We start from the raw sequence: 24652 nt of genomic DNA, 5'->3' as shown, positions 1-24652 counted from the left end.
AACAACTCAGAATCTACTCTCGTGTGCTTCTGCGACGCTGCGAAAAGATCTCCAACGAAGCTTTGGTTTCTTTCCTGTCTTATTTTCTTAATTGTCGATTTTTCTTTCACTACATAATTCTTGTACGTAGTTTGTAATAAGTTTCGAATTATTAGTGATTGCCCATCGAAAACACCCTTGTGTACGGGCTTTGGAGTAGGAGTCGCCAAAGGCTCCGAACCAAGTAAAAAGAACTTGTGTTAGCCTTGCTCTTCTCTTGCTTATTCTTTTTCCGCAGCTTAACTCTTTACGAAAGTTTTTAAAATCGCTATTTACCCCCCCCCCCCCTCCTCTAGCGAAACTCATGATCCAACACTATCCAACCCCCTTCTAGCCGGTCATCGATTGCTTCCTACGTATTCGTTAGTTGCGCAGCGGAATAATACAAGAAAAAATACAAATATAAATATAAATATAAACAAGAAAGCTAATCTAAAGACAATAAGGAAATGCAAATCGCTAATACGTTTGTTTATGTGGTTCGGAGATAACTTACTCCTACTCTACGATCGCCCGTAAGGTGGACGATCCTGATCCCTTGGTGGATGACTCCTCGGTAAACTCCGGCTAACTCACGTAGCTCCTTGTGGGTGGAGAAACCTCACCACAACTCTCACAAGAACACTTGAGACGCTAGGGCACAAGTAGAGTAATAATAAGGGTTAACCACCTCTATTTCATCAACCTTAACCAAGCTTCGAAACCTTGGTTATATAGGCCAAAGGTTGAAAAACCCCCACCTATCAGTCGACTGCCCTATGTGGAGATTTGACCGTTACAACCCAACAGCTCGATACCAATCGATTGATGAAAGTACCAATCGACTTCTCTACACTGGTCAAGCGAACAAAAGCATTCTGTTCACTCCCAGTCGACTACCCAGTCGATTATACTAGTCGATTCTCATTTCCATCAGTCGGCTGGTGCCCGAATACAGTCTCTCAGCACTCATACCTTCACTCTTACGACTCACTTGACTTTTCGTTGCAACCTTGACCTCTTGCCTCAAGCTTACTTCCTTTGGCTCTCGTCTCTCGGATACACCCAAGCCAGCGGTTCGTCCCAATATCATCTTTCGTGTATGCCTCGAAGTTGCTTCCCTCAACCGTTGTCCTTACTGTCTTATCCACGATCCCTCGGATGCTTCATTCTTCACCAGACCCGAAGCCATATCAACCTAAGTCATATGTGTATCCTGCAAACCTGCACAACTCAAATACACATATCAAATAAAAGGGTGAACATAACTTAAACCTTTTGCCCAAATACCAAAACACATAGTCGCACGGATCATTGGGATTGCTCCAACAAAGTTGACTTTTGAGTCCGGGCACCCGAATCACTTGGGCGCCTCACCCAGCAGGGCCTGTGTCGACCTGGTCCTGGCACCCGAAACCCTTCCGGGCGCCCGAACCAGAAATGTTATTTAAACACGCGATGTCATGATCCGGTGTAACGAAAATAAAATTTTATTCACGTCTAGGCACCTGGAACCCTTCCAGACGCTCCGATAAGGGCTATAAATACATCCCTGATCCAGTAGTTTAGAACAATACTTGTGAACCAAATTCTTTGTCTGTTCTTTTACTATGTGAGTTGTCAACGCTGTAAAAGGCTTCTCCGCCTGAAAGAGATTGTGATATCGAGCTTTAATTACCTTGGATTAGCAATCATCTAATTTCAAACCAAGTAACTCCTTTTGTGCCCCTGTCTTTAGTTTACTGCTTATTACTTTTATACAAGTGTTAATCAAGCTGTAAAGTTCGAAAAATGTCTTGTTTCTTTTATATTTGTGTAGGGTTATTCACTCCCTCTAGTTGGCCGCCAGAGGACCAACAATTAACTCACATTAAAATATATATATTTCTTTTAACTAGGTCCCACCTCCCTCGAAAACCTGGGTTTGAAATATCAAACCTAGCCATATGTTTGTTTTTAAGAAAACCCCACAATGGTGGCTAGGTTTTTGACATGACTTTTGAAAAAAAAAAATTATAGAAAATATCAGCGTTGGAGTTGCCCTTAGAACATCCACAGTCATGGAACCTCTCCATGAGCTCCTTCATTGTCACATACGGGCCACGCCAAAAATAAAAAACCTCACACATCTCTCCACTATCAAAAAACCTCAACAACTTCTTCATAGGGTCTCACACTTTTTATTATATATATTTCTCATTTTTTTTCTTTATATTTTATATTATATATAATTAATTTTTTATAAAATTTAAATTCATAAATTACTAATATGAAATAACATTAATAACTAAAAAAATACATAAATATTACCGTACATGTATCGCAATTAATAAATTATTTTCCATTGATCACAACCATAGTGTGCCTAGATATACTCAACCAAGCTGACTCAAAGTTGATGATGCAGTTGATTATCACATAGCTCGCAATTTCTCCGAAGGTATTCTTGAAATTCTTGGGTAGAGCCTTGAAATATTTGTGATGGAGGATCTTCTTCATCATCCCACCAATTGACTACTGCATCTCCTTCATTCTCAATAATCATGTTGTGCAAAATAATGTATGTATACATGATGTCATTTAAATTATCCTTGTACCAAAATCATTCTGGACCTCTAATCATTGCCCATCGAGATTAGAACACCTCAAATGCCCGCTCGACATCCTTTCTTGTGGCCTCTTGTCATTACTTAAATATTTTTCTCTTGGATCCTGGGGGCATGGAAAGCTTTGACGAAAGTAGCTTATTTTGGATAGATCTCATCAGTCAGAGAGTATCCTTTTGTATATTATGTATTGTTAACCGTAAAATTAACCTCGGGTGCATTTCCTTGTAAGACTCTGTTGAATAAAGGTGATTTGTTAAGCATGTTGATATCATTACGCAACCCTGCAATTCCAAAAAAGGTGTGTTATATCCATAAGTCCATAGATGCTACTGCTTCAAGCACAATTATTGGGACGTCATGATCTCCCCGAGTAAACTGACCTTTCCAAGTGCTGAGACAATTTTTCCACTATCAATGCATACAATCAACACTACCCAATGTGTCAGGGAAGTCACGTCTCTGTTTATGCATTTCAAGCAAGTGTTGGATATCAGCCACATTAATTCTTCTCATATTGGGCTTCCAACACTTCAATTACACATCGATAGGAGTTGAACAAGTATTGGATGACAATTGTTTCAACAATTCGTAGGTACTCATCATAATGATGAGCAAGGACTTCATATATCAATTGACAGTAGCCGTCGTGCATTTCTGAAGTGGTGATAAACACTTTTTTCATGTCGCATCGTCCCTCTATTAAAAATATTCTGAATGATTTTTTTAAGGTATGATTATATGAAAGAATAATCCTCTTTACATTCCGAATTGACGTCATAATATATCATCAGGATATATTGGCTCATCAGAGAAGTAATCATTGAAAAGACGAGCATGTCCAACTTCATGATCCCGATTTAAATACCTTCTCCTCTGTGTTCTACTAGAATAACTTTAAACTCTTTGACGTACTGTTTCTTGTTGCTCATATAACCAAAGTATTCTTTATTCATCTATATCTTCCATAAATTCATTTATCTAGAATTATGAAGCATAGATTGATATGGATTTTCAGCCATTCAAAATAAATCAAGATATTTTTATGGTTAAAGAAATAGAGAATTAAGAAAGCAATAAGAAGAATGAAAGGTTGGGAATATATTTATAGATAATTTTTAAAATAAAAATTAATTGTTTGAACGGCTAAAAATTAACATTCCCTAACCTTTTTTAATATTTTAATATTTTTATTTTTAAACTGAAATAAAAAATATTTAATAAAAAAAAAAGCGAACATGGAGCCCTTAAAATAATGAAGGAGCTCCCTCCCATAGTGGGATGAAGATCCATCGTTGTATCCATGTCATAGTGGGAGCTTTAGATGCTCTTAGATATTTCATGTGTTGTGATGTGGTTCCTCGTATCAATTATGGTGGTCTAGTGGGTGATCAAGTGTTTGAAAGGCGAAACAACACGGACAAAAATAAAAGGTACTTTTTATTATTATTATTAGGGCAATTCAGATTGGTGCATTATTTGATGATTAATAACATAAGATAATATGTGTCCATCAATGTTTAACAGGAAGCGTTGAGTAAGCGAATCGTCTTTTGTCACCGTCATTCTAAATATGTATTTAAAATCTTTTATTCATGAAAATATTTTTAAAAAAGTACATATATATATATAACACATTAAATCCATCTCAATTCTTTATAAAGTATAATGCATGTAAACACTATCAGAATAATAGTTTAATAGGTAGACCTTCTAATACATAATTAAGGGATTTAAAGTTTAAGTTTCAGTTACGACGTATTAAGAGATGTTTTTTCTCAAATGAGAAGTGGACCTAAAATTAATCATCATTTGGATTGATCTCTTTATAACGTTTCCAGATTTATTCTGATGATTGATAAAAAATCTTAGTAGAATCGGATTGATCACTTTTAGGATTAATCAATTTAAAAAACTGAATAGGTAAGTTAAAATAAATAATGCCTATAAATACATATTTTTGTCTCCTCCCTCGTAAATTATCTTTAAAAATAATAAATACTATTTATTTACTATTCTTTAAAATTCTTTTAACCACCTTTTACTTCTAATTAGGGGCATATTCGAATTAGAATTAGGAGGAATTTGAACTCAATAAGCTAAATAGTGAGTTTTAATGGGTTAAATAAAAGAATTTACATAAATAATAATTAAAATTTTGAACTAGATAGAGCCTAGGACCATCAAATTTTTTATTTTTATTTTTTAGAAATAGAAATATATGAGTTTCCACTTCCCTAAACAAATTCTCAATGTTAAATACACCTCTTTTATATTGACATCTATCTCAAATTTGCCAAATCAAATAAAAGCTTATAAGAGATATCAAGATGTTGAACTCTATTGAACCGGACATACTTTGCAAACTACATACGGGAGTCGCTGTGACGTGGAGAATTGGTGCTTTGACATGAGATACATACAGTTTTCACACAACGGCTGCCCACTCCTTTTGTGCTATGTGGCTTGAAGCAGTCAAATGTGGCCTTAACGCAACGCCACAGTTTGGAATCGAACCAATAAACAAGTTGGTTGACGGCAGCTTGATCAGAACTTGCGCAGAGAGCCTGATTTTTTACTAGATCTAGCGGGCTATCTAATTCCTCAATTTTGTATGTAAGAGACGTAGTTGTATAAAAATAAAGGACGAACGGTGACAATGACACGGTCAGCTCCTCTCTTAACGTAAACACGCATAGTTCGCTTCCATCAATATGATCATGTTTAATTCGGTCCTGATTACTCGCACGATTATTATTTAATTGGATTTTGAATATAATATTGCTAAAATGAAAAGCTAAGTAATAAGTGGGATGCATTATTTATTGTTTACAGGCTGGCTTCTCAACGATCGAATTAAATCCTCTGGCACATTAATTAATACTGTGACAAAACAACGTTAATAATTATCACGCCATCATTAATTACTATCGCAAAGATTACTGATTCGGCCGATAAATCACACGTCATTTCCTTCGCTAGGGCGCCGCGGAGGCCGATCCAATTTTGTCAGTGTGCGACGCATCAGTGGGGACCACCGCAATTGAAAATCCGTCCCCACCACCACAACGCATCCGACGTGAACGGCTCTCCCATCTCCATTTGCCAATTTACTTCCTATAAAAACAATTTTTTAAAAGTGAAGGGTTAAATTCATTAAAAAAAATGAAGGGATATTGGAATGATTTTTTAAATGTTGAAAAAAAATATATGAAATTTAAACAATAATAGAAGTAATGAGACAATTATTAAAATAAAAAAGTAGGAATAGTTTAAAATTGAGATATTTAAATATTTAGAATTATTTTTATAAAATGATAGAGTAATTGAGATAGATGTCTTATATAGAATATAAGCAAGATGATTGAAATGGAGAATAACGTCAAGTATTTTATATGACCGTAAAGTATCTCTTAAACTTAAAGGTAAGTTCTATAAAATCGTAATTAGACTTACTATATTATATGAAGTTGAATGTTGGGCTATGACTCGAACACATGAGCAGAAGATGAGAGTTGCAGAGATAAGGATATTAAAATGGATGTATGAACATACAAGGATGGACAAAATAAGAAATGAAAGCATTAGAGAGAAAGTTGAAATTCCATTTATTGAGGAAAAACTCCAAGAGACACGTTTAAAATGGTACAAACATGTACTTAGACGAACAATAAATACTCCAGCTAGATGATGTAAAATTATGATAAATATGCATATCAAACGAGAAAGAGGAGATAGACTTGGTTAACAATAATAAAATAAGATAAAATTTATTTAATATAGATAATGATAGAATAGGAGATAGAGCTCAATGGCATAAAAGGATAAGACTTGATTGTTGTTGTGGTTGAAAAAGAAACAAAGAAGGGAAATTGTAGTTTTGTCTGAGAGTTTATTAATTTTTCATTTTAACCCCTAATATCTTATAAAAAATTCTCATTTTTAAATTATTGATGAAGTTGGAGTATTATGTTAGAGTATCAACACCAATATTCCTATCCAAAATACATAATTTAGGATAAAAAAATATTTTATTAAATTTAGATATCAATTTTCTCATATATCACATATCAATTTCCTATTTCTTTGAAAATGAAATCCTTTTCTAAATTTAAAGAAATAATGTTTATAAATGTATAATTTAAGAAAGGGATAGTATAACTAATGTAAAATTTTTTAACTATTCTATTTAAAATTTAAAATGAAATCTTTAAATAGAATATCTAATACGGACACTTAGAATTTAGATATATGAAATTAGACTTTTTGATTGAGGGTTCAAACTTAAAATTTTTATATTACGAGGGGGGCTTGATGTATTTGTCCAATAATGCTGCTGCCAAATACAGTGAAGCTGTAAAGCTATGCGATAAATAAACACGGTAACATTCTGTTTTAATACCAGCAAGAGAAACAGGTACAGGCTTAGTACAGCTCCTTCAAAACACCCTCTCTTTACTTTTTGCCCCTTTTCTTCTCTCTCTCTCAGTTGCTGTTGAGCTACAGAGGTCTGCTTCTATTGGGGAACCTGATGCCATGGATGTGGGTGGATGGTGCTTTCTCATTTTCTTCTTCTCGCTAGTCTCTTCTATCCATTAATTGTGAGCTGTGAAGTGAAAGGGGGAAAAGCAAGGCTTTCCCTTCTTCGTCACTTCTCTCCAAGTTTCAGGATTTTTTTTCCTCTCTCTCTAGACCCAATTTGGCCACCACAAGCAGCAATTATTGGGAAAGCTGTAAGCTTGATAAGGTATGAATCAATTGACGGTGGGAAGTTTGTTTTTTGAGGTAGTTTTCTTCTTTCTCATAGGGATTTCATTTCGATGTCTTTTTTCTTTTTTTTAAAAAAATCAGTATGAAGCCATGCCCTTTCTGGATCTGCCATGTTCGCGTTCTGTTTTATTCTCCTTTTTTCTTGGATCTTCGATTTATGTCGAGTTCCTTGTTCCATCATTTCGGAAGCGAGAAGAAATTCGAGGGATGGCTTTTCTTCATCTTTACTCTCGGCGAAGAGGTCTAATGGGTTTTCTTATCCTTTTTATGTTGTCCTTTCTTTCAACGATTTCTCCTTTTGCCTCTGTTGTTGTGCTTCCTTCTGTGATCCATAAAGAATCTTCGCGAGATCTTCGAGATTTTATGGTCTCCGTTTTTTTTTTTTTACATCTCTTTACTGCTACGTATTGATCTTCCTTGGGAACTATACAAGAGTAATTTTTGGATGAAGTTTCTCTTGAGTTGAAGACGTTTTTGCTCTCTCCTGAGTGGTTTGTGGTGGTGATGGTGGTGGTGGTGTTCCACCTTTTTGACCTGAACATGTTTCCTGCCCATGTTTCTCTACTTATCATTTCATGTGATTTGTGTTTGACAAAAATTTATTTTTTTCTCCCTTTCCCTTCCTCCCTTGTTCTCTTCCTGATATAACTGTGCTAGCCCAGGTTGGTACCTGAGTATGCTCACTTCTGCCACATAAAATGACACCTGAGCAGGCTCATCTCTCACTTGACTTTTTTTATCTCACTACCATTTGGGAGATTATGAGGTCTTGATTCAACCTGATCTAACTTTATTGGTTTAATGAAAACCCTTGAATATATCCAGTCTTATGTGCACATGAAATAATGGTCTTGAAGTAATCTCCAAGTTATATTTCTGGATGATCTCATACCTTTGACTTCTGTTCCTATGATTTTGCAGGCACAATAATCAGGTCATGAGAGGAGAAAAGGGTGGTTGGATTTTTGGGTTTTGATGTTCGCTTTGTCTTCTTGAGGGGTTTTGGGAGCCAAGTCCTTTGTTATGTTGGAGGCTAAGCATAAAAGAAAGCCTAATAGAACCAAAACTTTTGGAGCAGTACAACTGCTGGAACATTTAGAGATAATTGAGAGGACCTTCTTCAGATGTTATTATCTAGTAGAAACTCTCCAGATACAAGATGTTCCTCCAAACTTCCAGAAGCAAGGACTGATGAAAGGGGTTCGTCTGGAATCCTAGCCTCCCAAGAGGAATTAGATCCACCAATCCTTGGAGAGAGAACTCCCAATTTCTCTATAAGGTAAAAGTTCTTCATCTGGAGTTATTTTCAGATAGGTCATATACCCCTCTTTCTACAGGGATTCCCCTTTTGCTCCTCAATCATATAGCATATGAAATCTTTTCAAGATCGGTTGTTTATGAAATCTTTTCTGTTTTCATTTTTTGTAGTTTGCTCAATTTCCTGAAGGTTTATCAATTATCAACTACAAATATCAGATTATTCTTTGTGCGTTAATTTCCTCTTGAATGAATTTTAAACAGTGCAATGATAAATTTGAGTTTTTAAAATCAAGTTCTAACCTTCATCTACGATATAGTTTCATTATAGACATAGAACAACTAGAAGTTATAAACTCTGCCTCTTTCCTTGATTAGAAAGAATCTAACTTTAGCAATTAGTATGAGATATATTTGGAACAAATACAGCCAAAAAGGTCATCTCATAAGCAGGTCTTCTTTGCTTTGCTTCTATCTTTTCTTGGAATCATGGAGTTGAAGAATTTTTAGTTACTTAGTTCTGTAGACTTGTAATTTTATACGTAAGCTTATTTCATTTTTGTTTTTTGTTCCTTAGAGATTATGTCTTTGCATCACGTTGCAAAGGGATTGAAGCTTCTTGGCCGTTTTCTCAACAGTTCTTGAAGTTTTGTTTGAAGCATGGTATTAAAGAGTTGTTGCCACCTTTTGAACCTCCTGATGTACTGAGAGCTGACAGTCTCAGAAAGTTGGAAGTATTAACTCAGCCTACTGCTGGTTCAGAAGCTGAACAAGTTTCTTCAGACTTGGATCTTCTTACAACTGGTAATCACTCCAATGAAGATCCTTCTAGTGTGCCAAAGATATCGGGATTAACCTCAAAGGAGCCTGTTTTAGTTCAATCCATCCATCCATCACTGGAGGATACAAATTCTACTTCTAACCATGTCTTATCTGTGAATGAATTGAGCCATAGTGATGTTGGAATTGGCTCAGCTTCTGGGACTTCTCAACAAACTGAAGAAATTTTAAGTCCGATTGGTAATCCTCTTTCTGTATCTCTAGTCAGATATACTACAACACAGTCACAGTGTGAGGTCACTGATCTTAGCTATACTCTTGACAAACCTCGTGAACCTTCCGCTAAAAGAGACAGGCAGATAGTGAAATTGGTTTCAGTCTCAGAGACTAGACAAACAGAAGGCACTGTAAAAGATTCTAGAGTGATACCGCATCCTATGGCTTCAAAGGTCTGCCCTGTCTGTAAAACATTCTCTTTCACTTCGAATACCACTCTGAATGCTCACATAGACCAATGTCTCTCGATGGAGTCTAACTCTAAGGGCACACAGAGAAATGTTTCAATATATAAAGTCAAGCCAAAAAAGAAGAGGTTGATGGTGGATGTCTATGCAAGTTCTAGCTGCTGCACTCTTGAAGACCTTGATAAGAGGAATGGTACAAACTGGAGTTCTGAATTGGCATTACTGAATTCTCCAACTAGTGGTGTGGATGGGCTGACCAAAAGACAAGATGTTTTACCAATTCATTCCGAGTATGATAGGACTGAACCAGTGTATGTTGATTCAGATGGTGTAAAGCTTAGGATTTTGTCCAAGTTAAGCGAACAAGAAATATCACATGAAAAGTTTGAGCTCAGGAAACATGCAAAAGAATCAAAGGCAAGGGAAGCTCTATCAATTAGCAAGAAAAAGCATTTTGCATCAAAACATTTGAAATATATGAAATTGAAAGCACAAAATGAGAATGGTCTCTCATCTAACATGAAGTCACAGGTAAAGGATTCACTCAGCAACAAATTTCAGTACTTTTTGCTTGAATATATGTTAGTGAACATGGATACTATCTTGGATAATGAATCTTTTCTGTGATGGACAAAATGCTTTCCATGATTAAGTATAGATCAATCATAGTCTCAAGGACACCAATACAATATAATGGCACTCAAAGTATTCACTTCTATCAGTTTCTTAATATTGCTCAAGTTATTCTTTCTTTAAATTCCCTTGGTGTTGTAAGTAATTGATCAGTTTCTGTCCTTTTATACTGGACTTCTTTAACCAAGATGTTGAACTTTCTTGATTGATTTTGATCCATAAGTTCGGTTGATTTTGAGAATCAGTCTTGAGAATTTGGTAATATGCAGACTTATGGCTCTAAGCATAGATTGTTGCTTTTAGAGCAACCCACTTTTTGATTCAAGCAAAAACACTCTAAGCTTATCTCACATCAGATGTTGCATGCACAATATTTTTCCCTTTCTTTATGCTTCTGATGACAATCTTTATAACATTTTCTATATTGCGATAACAGATCCATTCTACAGATAAATTGGATTGCAACACACAGAATCATCAGAAGAATGATAGATCTCTGACATGCACATCAGAGCCAGAACAGAGAGACAAGACCATTTTGTTTGCAACAGTGAAGCAGTGGGCATGCGCCAAGCGCTCACAGGTCCGGAAAAGGTTAAGCATAGAAGACAAGTGTGGTACCTCGAAGGACATGCTACCTTCTAGTAACATGAATGTCCAACCAGATTCAGGCAACTCTCCTGATGCGAAGGCACAGACCAAGAGATTATCTAGTTCATATGAAGAGCTGATTGGTTCTCCAAAGACAAAGAGAGTTAATTTCCTATATAATGTTGCCCGTAGCATGGATCAAGGGAAGCACGGGTCTATGGAACTGCCTCAGCCAAACTCCAAATCGTCTTCAGAAAATTTGATCACAACTAATAGTCTTGTTTTGAAATTATCAAGATCATCAGGGAGCTTTACATGTTCATCAGTGTTGAAATTAAAAGAGAAGGATGTGGGCACTCGAGACAGGCTCAATAGTGCTTCTAATAGGAAAACAGTAATGTTGAAAGCTGAAGCTTTGAAGAATAATGACACAGTTAAGAGGCAACTTTGTTTAGAAGGAAGCAAAGATGGAGAAATTGAGAAACAATCCATCTTTAAAAAGTTACGTAAGTACAGTACTGTCTCAAGGACTGTTCAGGAAGGAGAACATCCACCATTGAACAATGCAAGTTCATCAAGTCCTACATGTTATGGTGCTCTTCCCAGAATAGATGGAAGCGAAACAATAGGATCTAACCAATGTTCTACACCGAGGAATATTACAGCATTTGGAGGAACTATGAATGATGTGACATGTCAATATTCGACCATAATGGAACACCAGGAAAACAGCAATTCAACAAATCTGAGCTCACAAACTCAATTCCATGGAACCGAAACTGAAACTTTAGGCATGCAAATCGAAATATCTGACTCCAGATATTATGGGACCAGATCTTCCATGGAGAAAACTAATCCCAATCCTATTTCTCATGATAGTGTAATCTCAGAAAAGGTTGCACCATCTCTTGGCACACAATTAGATTCTTGTCAATCTGAAGAACATGCACAACCAATATATGCAACTGAAACCTGCACAGAACAGTTTCAACATCAAGAGAAGTTTCAAGCTGATAGTAATTCTTATGAGAATGGAGATCAGCAGATTAAATTGACAGAGGTTAAACGAAGAGCATATTCTCACATGATGCAGCCGGAGGAAGAGCCAGCTGATGATACTCTTTCTCTTCATGAGTCTAGTGGTTGTTTGACTTGTCACAATGATGTACCAGAAAGAAGCTCATCAACAAGTTCTATTAGAATTACAGCAAGTCATTCCAAGAATGTATCAACTGACAGGGAACCGTCTGGATCTCCCATTTCCACTGCATCAACCATCTCTCTACCATCTCCATCAGATTTAAAATTTCAAGGTGCTGAAAAGTCATCTGGAACTGCTAGTGCCAATGATAACCCAAGTCCAGCAATTCCTTCTGCAGAAAGTATTAAAGTAGCTCAGGAGGGAAATTTAGATAATAGGGAGCAAGAAACTAAGGAGATCCTGCCAGATAAAAAACTTCATCAATGTCAGGATGATAAGTGCTTATGCGGCTCGTGCAGAGAGAGAATTAATAAAGTTTCTGAATCGTTCAGACAAAGTGGTACCGTCAAGACTACCTTGCCAAAGTGGGTATCAAACTTGCCCATTCGACCGAGGAATTCATCCTCTTTTGATCTCTACCAGAATCATAATATGACAGACAATTCAGAAACTGGCGCACAAAGTAAATCAACTTTGCTGAAGAGTTCACTGGATTTGCCAGTCAAGTTTCCTATTCATGGCAATACATGTTCACCCAGGCCATCACTGCAATCACAGAATCATTCTGTTTCCAGTCCTATGCTAAGGTTGATGGGTAAAAACTTACTGGTCCAGAACCATGAAGGAAATGAACAAAGTCAGCCTGCTTTGAATTACAGTCAACAGGTAAATCTTTCTCATCCTGAATATGCTTTGAACAGCAATCACATGAAGCAGGGCAACTTTCAGTATCAGCATAATCAGCTTGTTGCTGGGCCTCCTCGAGCTTTTGGCCGAACTGCACCGCCTCTAGTTGATCACCAGATTCCGCTGAATTTACCTCGAAGGCCAAGTGGTGGTGGCTTTACGGGTGTTCCACTGCAATCTGGTTGTACAGCTAAACTTGATCAACAGATTCAGCAATTCCAACCATGCAAAGATGCTCGTTTATCTTGTCAAATAATGGATCAGCTGATTGTGATTGATGACCCTCGGCATGAGAATGGTGCAAGAGGATTCCTAACAAATTCAGCAAGCAATTTGGCATTTACAAATTCAAGTCATAGCTCTCTGCCTCATACTTCACTCTTCTACTATCCATTACAAAACCAAACGGTCGATTATATTAGACCCTTGCTCCCTAATCTCTACTCGAGTGCCAATTTCAGTTTTATGAATCAAAATATCAGCTCAGAGAACCAGGGTCCTTTCGTGCCAAACCCCAGTTTATTCCAGTCCCTCCCGGGTCAAAGAGCACCTGTTATGTACTACTCAAGGAACCTGCATTGATCATAGTCAAAGACCCTTATGTAAGTTATTTGACAGATGAACATTAGCATCAAGAAAATGATATTCTGATTAGAAGAACTAGCAAGTGAAAAGTTTTACAGTTACTGTATTTAGTTCCATGTTCTGATACTCATGCCCTAAGGATTAGAAGTCGCGAAGTAGAGTTGATACCCTGCTAGTTTAGCTGAAATTGGATAAAACTTCACTTTGGGTAATATGAATCTCTTTTAAGGCGAATAGTTAGTATTTATTAGTTATTCATCTGGTTGCTCATTTGGCTGCAGTATATCAATTTTCTTTTTCTTAGATATGAACTTTGCGAAGATTAAGTTGTTATTTTCCTGCTTTGGTTTTGGTTTGAGGAATTTTGGGAAGGAAATAGAACATTTGAATGTAGTCATTGGTCAGGTAGAGTGATGCTTGAAATTACTTTTTTAAAAACAAATATAACAATTCTTTTTTAACAAACAATGAAATCGAAATCCACAACTAGTTCGTCTCCTCTCTTTGATCTGCCTCCGGCGGCGGCTGGTTTAGATCGAACGTCAACGGTAGATGCTGCGTCGCTGCCAGCGACGGCGCTGGGACAGCGGATTCTCTCAGTAGCTTCAGAGCATCCACAACAATCCACTCCTCAGACGATATTGACACCTCCGCCGTCGCCGCCGCTTCCGCCGCCGCCATTAATGGACTAATCCCAATGGCTCCGTCGCTAATACAAATTCCACTCTTGCTCTGAGAAAAGAAGCTCATGCGGCGTCGGTGGTGTTCGTGCTTACGAGGAGGAGCAGCAGCGCTGGTCGAAGTGCTGCAGCCGCCACCCTCCGTGTCAACCTTCGTCTCCTTCTTAAGCATGCTCCTCTTAGGTATTCTCGTGCTCTGTGACCTCTCGCGGTCGGCCGTCAGGATGAGGACATCGGTGCTGATGACGACAAGCTGACGACTTCCTTCATCGGCCGCTGGCGCCTTTGTCTTGGACGGTTTTGGGCGGGAATTGGGATTGGTGCCGCGGTAGTTCCTCTCCGGGTGGGTTCGTAGGTGTCCGTGCATGGCTTTAGTCGAAGAGAACATCCTCTTGCACACCGGACACGTCATAGCGGCAGTCGCCGCCGCCGCCTCCTCCTCCTCCTCGTCGCTCCGACGAGGGAGTTCTTCGCCAGCTGTTTCCATCGAGATCAAAATAGTTGAAGCAATTGGATTAGAGAGGTGGTTTAGTTTAAAGGAAGAAGTTAAATAGTAAAAAGAATTAATAACAAAAATAGAAGTAATTTTTTTTTAAAAAAAGAATGTGTCTCATCTAACTAATTAAAACTAATTTAGAAAACAAGTTTTTTATACAATTTGCTATGTTTTCCTTTATTTTATAACTATATTTATAATATAAAAAATTAATGAATAATTCTATATCCCCCGAGAATCCCTCTATTTTAGCAAATTTTCAAATATTTTTTTAATAATATATCATAAACAATGATTTGTATCATTTATTTGTGCTATTTATTATTTAGAGCATATTTTGCTCACATAATTAATAAAATGGTGTGTAATTAAAATTTAATTATTTTAAGATTAACAATTATAATTTGAAACCACCAACCATCCTAAAATTTTTCTATTTGATATGCACAGTGTTTTTTTTATAAAAATAAACAAAATAAATAAATAAATAAATAATCATACTAAATCAATTAACTAGTCTTATTTAAGAAGGATGATTTGACCCATTAATTCATACCAAAAAAATTGAAAAATACTTCTCATACCAAAAAATTCTTGTGCCAAATCCTATGTAGAACAAGAGCTTGATGGATCAATCAGTAGATGTATCATAAAGTTTAAATACACGAGCTGACAATACAATATATAAAGCTAAAATACAAGAAAAAATGTTAAATTATAGAGAATAATTTCTCTCAAATTTCATTTGTTTTCATCTGATATCTGTTTCTGTACATTTAACATACCGAAGTGTCTAAGTTTATTGACAAAACGTATTGACACTAAAAACCAACTCTTGAGCCTCAAACCTTTGAATAATTGTCACATCAAAGGAGACGATCAAGGTATGAGTAGTTCCGATTGCGATTGTATTGTAGGCGACTACCATAGGAGTTGTCCCATATGCCTATGAAGAGAGACTCTGTATTCGGACTGAATGACATGCCTGAAATCTCTCCGAAGAAGTTCACTTCTTGCTGCTGGATGTACCCGCTACTCGCATCAAAGATGTGAACAAAATCTATTGGCTCTGCCATCGCCATGAATTGTCTGTCTGATGTGAAGCGGATAGATCTTATTGCACCAAGGTTGCCTCTCAGAACAGCTAGAGACTTGGATAGATTCCTCACATCCCAAACACGGCAGGTCTTGCCTTCGTTTGCGGTGGCAATTGTGTACCCATCTGGATGACATGCCGATGCAAAAGAGAAGTCAAGTGGCCTTGCAAGGTATGGATAGTCTATTGCAAGATTGTGAGTATCACAAATTTGTTTACTTGGCTAGAACTTACCAATGTAGGATAACAATGCTTGTCTCACAAATTAGTTTTTCTACTTCAAAAATTTCTCATTGGTAATATTGATAGTGATGATCGAAGAACTTAAACCCAGTAATTTTCGGAAAAGCCAATGAATTTCCATACACACCTTTCCTGTATGTGCGTCAAGCAATTGAGCTTCCGGGTAGTCCCCCTAAACCACAAGAAGTTTTCCATCAGGACAAAGAGATGTATGCTGTGACAACATGATGAACCAATTTTAAAACACAATATAAAGAAACCTTATAATGAATCATGATGCAGGTTTGGATATTAATTTTTGGGGCCATGGTGTTTCAATCTATCATAATTGATTTTTTGATGAAAATAATCAAGAGAGTGTTTGATTTGAGTGCGCTCTAGATGTTTTTGCTCAGAATTTAAACATAAAGCAAGACAAAATCTAGTTAATTTTTTATTGACATATTCGAGAAAGTATATTTGAAAGTGTATGCCAATTTTTTAGATAAATGTAAAGAGTTTGATATAAGAAAGTCATGTAATTGTATCTGTAAATAAAAAGTGAAACCTATATGCAAGGAAAAAAAACTAAAAGAAAAGTAGGAATACAGTATTCAAGCATCATAGGGACATGTTCAATGCTGATACTGAACATTCTTGCGCCTACATAAGAGCCATTTTAGAGGATAGATTGCTGCCTTTTTTATTCCAACACATACAAAGCAGCTTGTTTTACTTATGCCAGCCACTGACTTTTGTATACAGGCAAGATGACTTGGATTCTATTTGAGAAGATATTTTATTGCATGTTGTACAATTTTCTAGCAAATTGAGTTATCTCATACAAATATTTTCTTATTTTTTTCAAAGAATAGTGTACACACACACAAACAGACAGGCTCAATGTTGTCGATCACTCTTTAGATGATTTTACGTTATTTTGGTCACATAGCACTAATATATACTCACTTCAGAGCCATAGGTTTTAACCTAATAACTAAATATGTTTTGTCATAGTTGCCAAGACACCTAAGAAGTGCCCAAGCCATCAATTGATTATAGATGATCCAATTAAGTACTTTAAGTTTATGTTTCATTATGGGAAGGTAGTAATTGGAGAAATATTTCTAATGGTTTTCTTGGAGAGAAAAAAGGTGAGGGAAACTGGAGTTTTTAAAATTGATTCAATAAAATAAAAACATAAAAATGAATAATTTTTTATTTTCTTTGACCATATTTAATGGATATTTAGTGTGAATAGTGCTTCTTCTGCATAATTTGGACAATATCAAAAGGGTTGAAACTAGGGAATGAATTCTAGTTCCTTTTATCCCTCCCTCTATTTCCATCCAAGAAAACAAAGGGTAAGTCTCAGGAGAAATTGCATTCTTGAAGCAATTGCCTTCTCTTATATATATATTTTTAATTTTCACTCTCCATGCTCACGCACTAAATATTTGTAATCTCAGTGGCTTGTGTCTCAATTATTAGAAACTTATGGAAAGAAAAACTTAGTGGCTTGTGTCTCCATGCTCACACACTAAATACATTGAATTCCTCTAGGCAAGTAGAGTTGCATGCAAGATATCATAAACCTTAAAATAATATTACAGATTTATTATGAGCTCACCACAAATAATTCTAATAAATAAGACCTACATGCACAAATAGTCAATCACTGCAAAAAGTAACATAAGTAGCAAATGCATGACTTACATTCACTGGCCACTCAAAGTGAAATTCCTTGCAAGGCTGAAACTTCTCCATGTCAAAGTCTCGGAGTCGTTATTGGAAGCCATGAAGTGAACAGCACCACCAAGTAAATTGAGTTTTAAGTCAGATTAAAAAGAAATCAAACGAAGTGCTAAAAAGGCTAATTACCTGAAAGTATTATATATTTCAATGGCATTTGTGATAGCATTTTCACCCTATGTTGCTCAACAACAAAAGCTTATTCCTTCTCGATCTAAATACTAAAGTTCATATCAAGTTAGGAGAACATCAAATATCTTAATATAAATATGTTAATTATTTGAAGAATGATAAAGACAAATTACTTTACAAATAATTTCCCCCTGAAGCCCACCTGCTATTAGCAACTTGCCCTTTACTGCTAATGTACTAACTTAAGTCTGAGAAAATCCTTCTAATATACTTCCTTGGTGTTTCTAGAAAAGCAAAGATGAACAAGTTATACAGAATTTAAAGAAATGATAAATAATAGCTACAAGTAATTAGCAGACAATTCATCATCAACAGAGACGAACCTAACATGGCGCTACATGTCCTGATAGATTCATAACTTCAAACTTATTACAATTTAGTGCTGACCAGTGAAGCACAGAATAGCATGACATTAAGTAGACATCATGTTTGGATGTAGCCCAAACTAAATTTCTTAGCTGAAAAAAGAATATTTGAGAGATAAGAAACTATCATACTTGAACATAGTTTCAACAAAATTCCATGTTTCTTTTCTGATTTCGAATTTTATATTAGGCACGGTTGTTAATAATCTGCATTGGCATTACAAATAACCCCAAGTATTTAGCAACCCCATCAGTGGGATTGGTGGATTTTTTTTTAACAAAAACAAAGGTAAAGGAAAACCAATAATATATGTGTATATTTTCAAATATAAGATAGCAATCATGTTCAAGAACTAACACAAACAGATTGTTCAGAACCAAATGACCATAATTATTGCTCACCTGGAAATGGAGAACAGTGATTTTACAGATATTGTATTTTGCCAAAAATCATAATAACTACTTCCTTTCTCTGTTGGGTTGCAATCCTATATGCAAGATTGGCATATATGTAAGAACCATAACATGACAATGATTAGATAGTCAAGGATTTCTGAAGAATTTCTGCCTTTTCTGAATCTGTTCCAGAGTTTGGTACATTCTCATAATTCTTATATTGCTTCAATCTGGTTATTCGATGGTACTCCCTTGTAATGTTTATCCCATTCCATGGTATCCCTTGGATATCTCTCCCTCTTCTTGCTTGAGCGGCTGAAATGTCAGCTATGGCAGAGATGAATAATGAGATAATGATGATATTGACTTTGAAATAGCCTAAATTAGAACAGAGTATCACGAAAACAACAAATTAGTATATGAGACATACAGATAGGCCATATCTTTCATCATCAAAATTTCCTTCATCCATCTCTCTTCCTTGAGACTCGACATCTCCGTCATCCTTTGGATCATCTATCTTGTAGTATTTCTGTCAATTCATCAACATAGTTTTGAGATTACTCCACACTTGCAAAAGTTTGTCAGTCATTTGTGAAATTAAGCAAGCTGGAACTACTAATTAGTGGGGTAATATCAACTATAGATTACATTTGCATAACAAACACAAACAGTGAAAAAGCAATTGTTCCATTCTCCCATTAACAGCCCGTGATACAGGATGATCTAAACAAATTAAGAAAGAAAACTGGATGCATAAGAAACATTTCGGAAGAAACATGAGTAATTCTTGAAAGTAAATAAAGAAAGAAATTGTAGCAATACTTTACCACAATGACAATGTTCTATGCATAATTAGCCAAAGATTACAAGCCACAGTTGCAGTTCCGTCTCTACCAGTCCAAATGAAGCATAATATCGACAAAGATGTTCTGAACTTAATGAACTAAAAGGTGAAATCAAGCTAGTCAAAAAAAAAAAAAAAAAAAAAAAAATCGACAAGGGCCATGGAGTGCTTCATATTACTCACGTCAAAAGAAAGATGCATTCATTCGCACAAAAGACGCAAAATTTGAATGAACTCATCAGAAATCGTAACAATTGGTCGGAAAACTGCTGATCAGAACTAAATCCCTAATCACGAATTGTAGCTGCATCTTCAACCGAGCACAGGCACAATTCACCACAAAGATCATACCTTTACTTCTATCAAAGAGGCGGAATGAGAAGCAGAAGATCACACACGAAACCCGATCACATTTGAAGACCATGCATATAGTAGTCAATAAAAAGCAAGATTTTTTTTTTTTTTTTTGACAATCCGCAGCTCTTTTTCCTTCTTTCCAATTGCCGACGGAGGCGATGATTTGCACCAAACCTTGGCCTGCGAGTCCGACGTCTTCGAAGCGGAAGCGGGTGATTCTGGCGAAAATAAACAATTCCTTCTCCGATTACTTTCTTCGTTTTCTTTCCTAACTTCTCCCTGAAGCGAATGATACGGGCCGTCGCCTACGATTGCAAGAAAGCGACGGGCGTCATCGATGATCCATGGATTTACAATTTACAGCTTCGGCATGAACGATCTCGCCCTCCGATTCATGCTCTGCTCTCTTGGATGATTCCTGTTGCTGCTATATTAATTGCTTTGACTGAATTTTGAAATCTCAGAGAATGTGTGGATCGATTTGTATTAATTAATTAATTAATAATTAACGGGCTCAATTAGCAATGGGCCAGTGTAAGTGGGCCTCTCTTCGGCATATTAATTTACAATTTCGGAAAAAAAAATGCTGGCGTTCGCACGATCGAAACGAAATAAATAACTAAACCGGGCGTGCCAAATGATTAGGGTTTCATTGCCGCATCTTCTGGTGGCGGGGAGCTGCCCGGGCTTGGGGCCGCGGAGTCTGGTGTAGATGGCACCGCGGCGGCGGAGGCAGGAGGCGACGGCGACGGGCTGTAGACTTCGGGCGAGGAGGAGCCAATGCTGAGTCGGTGGCGCTGGGTTTCGCGGAAGACGAAGGTCGGGTGGGGTTCGGGCCGTCGGCAGCCGCGGCGGCGAGGAGGATGACGGCGAGCGCGGTGGCACGATCCATTGAGAGGGAGAAGACGCACGAGGCGAGGCGGGGCGGGGCGGGGAGGGAGCCAAAGGAGGATTGGTTTATACGGAGGAGAAGGAACGGCGTTTCTTCCGACGTTTGAGGAATGTGGAGGAAGACCGAAAACGACGGCGGCGCTGTTGGGGTGTCACAGACATTAATTATTTATTTACCTAAATGGAACATCGACGGTTTATTTCGGTAATATATATATATATATATATATATATATATATATATATATATATATATATATATATATATATATATATTATGCGCTGTATACTATGCGCGCCCCATATCAGATTTTTTTATTTTATTATTTTTTTAGATTTTAAATTAAAAAAAAATAATATTTTTTTATATAAATCTCTAATACATAAAGATATATCTCCTAAATATATTATAATATTTCATAAATATTTAAATTTATTTTATTTTTAAGTTTTCTTTTTTAGTAAATAATATAATCCAATTAGGAAGCCTAAACCTTAAAAGTAATTTTTTTTTAAAAAAAAAATAGTTTGAAAATTTTAACCCAATTAATCCTAAAATAAAATCTTTAAAAAATATTTTAATTAATTTTTAAAATTTAAAATTTAAAATAATAATAATAAATAATAGATAATATCTATTATTTTTAAAATTTTAATTTTAAAAAACCAATATTTTTTTATGTAAATCTCTAATCCATGAATATATCCCTAAATATATTCCCTAAATATATTACAATATTCCATAAATATTTAAATTTATTTTATTTTTAATTTTTCTTTTTATTAAATACTATAATTCACTTGTGAAATCTGAACCCTAAAAATAAAATCTTAAAAAAAATTTATAAATTATAATCCAATTGGAGAATATCTATCTTAAAAATAAAATCTTATTATTTTTTAATTCAAAATAATTTAAAAACAAAAAAAAAAACAAAGTTATGATATCGCATAGGATATCAGATTCGTGTGTGTATATATATACACACACAAATACACACACAAATATATTATAATTTATTTAAGATATCAAATATATTAAAATTATTTATTAAAATAAAATTATAAATTTTAATAAGATGATTATAATTTTTTCTAAATAAAAATAAAATAATAATCATGACACCCCTTTTAATTTTTAAGATAATATTATACCTACTATAATAAGAAATAATATTTAAATTCAAGATATCAAATAATATCTTGGCTTACTATCAATCATGCATGTTAGTCAATTTTTTTTAATCATATAATGTATTTAATAAAAATAAAATGATAATCACGGCATCCTTTTGATTTTTGAGAAAATATTATATCACTATAACAAGGAATAATATCTAAATTCATGATATCAAATAATTCCCTGACTTACGTATCAATTTAAGAGAGAAATAGTCGATCGCTTTGAACATGCCATGAAAATCGAATAAGGATTTGCTATTCTCTTCGTTCTCAGATTGAAAATCACATAAATATGCCAAGAAAATATTTCAAGGAAGCAGTAATTAATAAATTCCTTTTCACGGAAGCAAATCGTGATTTATAGATATAATTCCTGATTCAATGGGATTTGCCATGATTGATTTATAAATATACCAAATTATTTCAAACTTATCCTGCTTATATATATATATATATATATATATATCGCTTAGTTATTGCTTTAATTATCATATTTCTGGATCAATTAAATCGGTGATGGCGATGAAGAAGGTCAAGTTGGTACGAATCGCAAACGACTCCACGCGGCGCGCCACCTTCATGAAGAGGAAGAAGGGCTTGCTGAAGAAGGTTAGCGAGTTCGCTACCCTCTGCGATGTCAGCACCTGCATGATCATCTACAATCCCGAGGAGTTCGCGATGCAGCCCGAGGCATGGCCCTCTGCGCCAGACGCCGGGCGCATCGTTGTGCAGTTCCGGAATATCCCGTTGGTAGAACAGCGGCAGAAGATGCTCAGCCAGGAGAGCTTCCTCCGCCAGCGCATCGCCAAGCTCGAGGACCAACTTCAACGGGCGGAGCGCAAGAACCGCGAGCTCTCCGTGAGCCTGCTGGTGAACGAGGCGCTAGCCAGCGGCAGATTGCCGGTCGTCGGCATAGATGATGCCGCAGCCGTCGCCCGGGCGGCGGACTCGATGTTGAAGGAGGTGCGAGAGCGGATTAACAAGGAGGCGGCATGGCAGGCCCTGTCGTCAGCGACCGCGCTAGTCGAGCCATTGGATATTGCTATGAAGTCGGTGCAGGCGAGCACGTGGCTCGACAGCAATTGTGCTTTCGGCAAGGAACTAATTATGCCGATGCCTTACACCAACCATGTAGGAGACGCATGGACCAAAGTGCAGGCGGACCTGAAGTTGAAGGAGGTGCGAGAGCGGATTAACAAGGAGGTGGCTTTGCAGGCCCTGTCTTCGGTGACTGCGCCCGTAGTCGAGCCGTTGGATATAGCCAGGGAGTCGGTGCAGGCGAGCACATGGCTCGACAGCAATTGTGCTTTCGGCAATGAGCTAATTATGCCGATGCCTTACACCAACCATGTAGGAGATGCATGGACCAAAGTGCACGCGGACTCGAAGTTGAAGGACGTGCGAGAGAGGATTTACAAGGAGGCGGCACGGCGGGCCCTGTCATCAGCGACCGCGCCCGTAGTCGAGCCGTTGGATATAGCCATGGAGTCGGTGCAGACGAGCACGTGGCTCGACATCAATTGTGCTTTAGGCAAGGAACTAATTATGCCGACTTCCATCAATGCGCAACAACTGGTTCCATTGTCTTACGACAACGATCATGGCAACAACGCTAACTGGCAAATGGAGAACATTGACGCTATTGGTGGGGAAGATATCTTTCCGGTTACTTTCGCCCACCATGCCAACAACTCTGGGCTAGACGGGAATTATGGCATAAATGGCGAACAAGTGTTGCAAATGCCTTACGCCGGCGAAAACAGGAACATAACCGAGGAGCAGATGCAGATGGTGCCATACGTCGACCATGTTCCGACACATGGCTCCATTCTAACTTTCCCATGATTTAGAACTATTGTTAATTATTTTTGGGTTTGTTTATTTTTAATTATTATTGCAAATAAATAACTACTCCGTTTATTGTTAGTCCTATTTGTAGATTTGTCAAGCTTGAAATTTGTAGACCACGGTATTGGAACATATTGCGCTCCTCGGAATATCAAGTTAGAATAAATGATAGAAAAAAATAAAAATATAAGAGTAATAAACTCCTACTATTTATATGAAATGAGAGAAAACAATTCTTCTCATGGATTCTGATAGCAATTTCCTTGGAAAATATATTATACTGAGAGAAACTCTTCTCCTAGGTGATACGGGTATGCTTCTTCGTCGTGCTCTCCGTTATTGGGAGTTTCATTCTCTTCCGATTGCTTGGGAGATCTCTTGATCTAGGCGTAAGTTTGAAGGGCTTGGTAAAGTTGTTAGGAAGATGTTCCATGCTAAAATATTGTGGGCTTGGACAGTGATCACAAGAGGAAGTACTGTGATTGTACTTACAGTTTTTCAAATTCCTGCTCGAGTTGTTTTGTTATGTGATTTAGTATTTGTGACAGGGGACGAGACTTGGTTTATAATATTTTTATTCAAAATTTTCAAATATCTTTTGTTGTACGCCACCTAGGTTTTCGAATAGACTAAAACAATGCACGTTAATTTGGTATTACTAAAAGATGTACCTTTACCATTGTGATAAACCTGCCTTTTTCTTTTCTACGTCATTTTTATCTGTTTTTATCTTTCT

General features: G+C 36.6%; 1 protein-coding gene and 1 pseudogene across 2 annotated transcripts; one reads left to right on the top strand and one right to left on the bottom strand.

The window, feature by feature from the left end:
* The first annotated feature begins 7038 nt into the window (after positions 1 to 7038).
* Positions 7039 to 13862, top strand: LOC121992285. Of its 2 annotated transcripts, none has more exons than XM_042546565.1 (4): positions 7039 to 7371; positions 8316 to 8673; positions 9229 to 10426; positions 10965 to 13862. In XM_042546565.1, the coding sequence occupies exons 2-4, from the start codon at positions 8519 to 8521 to the stop codon at positions 13587 to 13589; spliced, it is 3978 nt and encodes a 1325-aa protein (XP_042402499.1). In that variant the 5' UTR covers positions 7039 to 7371; positions 8316 to 8518; the 3' UTR covers positions 13590 to 13862. The 2 variants fall into 2 exon arrangements, with proteins under 2 accessions (XP_042402499.1, XP_042402500.1); XM_042546566.1 differs by having other exon boundaries at positions 7039 to 7409.
* A 1529-nt stretch (positions 13863 to 15391) lies between these two features.
* Positions 15392 to 20887, bottom strand: LOC121990866 (annotated as a pseudogene).
* Positions 20888 to 24652: the final 3765 nt, after the last annotated feature.

This window comes from Zingiber officinale, chromosome 6B (genome assembly GCF_018446385.1).
Source record: "Zingiber officinale cultivar Zhangliang chromosome 6B, Zo_v1.1, whole genome shotgun sequence".
Classification (NCBI taxonomy): Eukaryota; Viridiplantae; Streptophyta; class Magnoliopsida; order Zingiberales; family Zingiberaceae; genus Zingiber; species Zingiber officinale.
The sequence above is the reverse complement of the archived record's forward strand: the minus strand, read 5'-3'. Positions and strand labels throughout refer to the sequence as shown.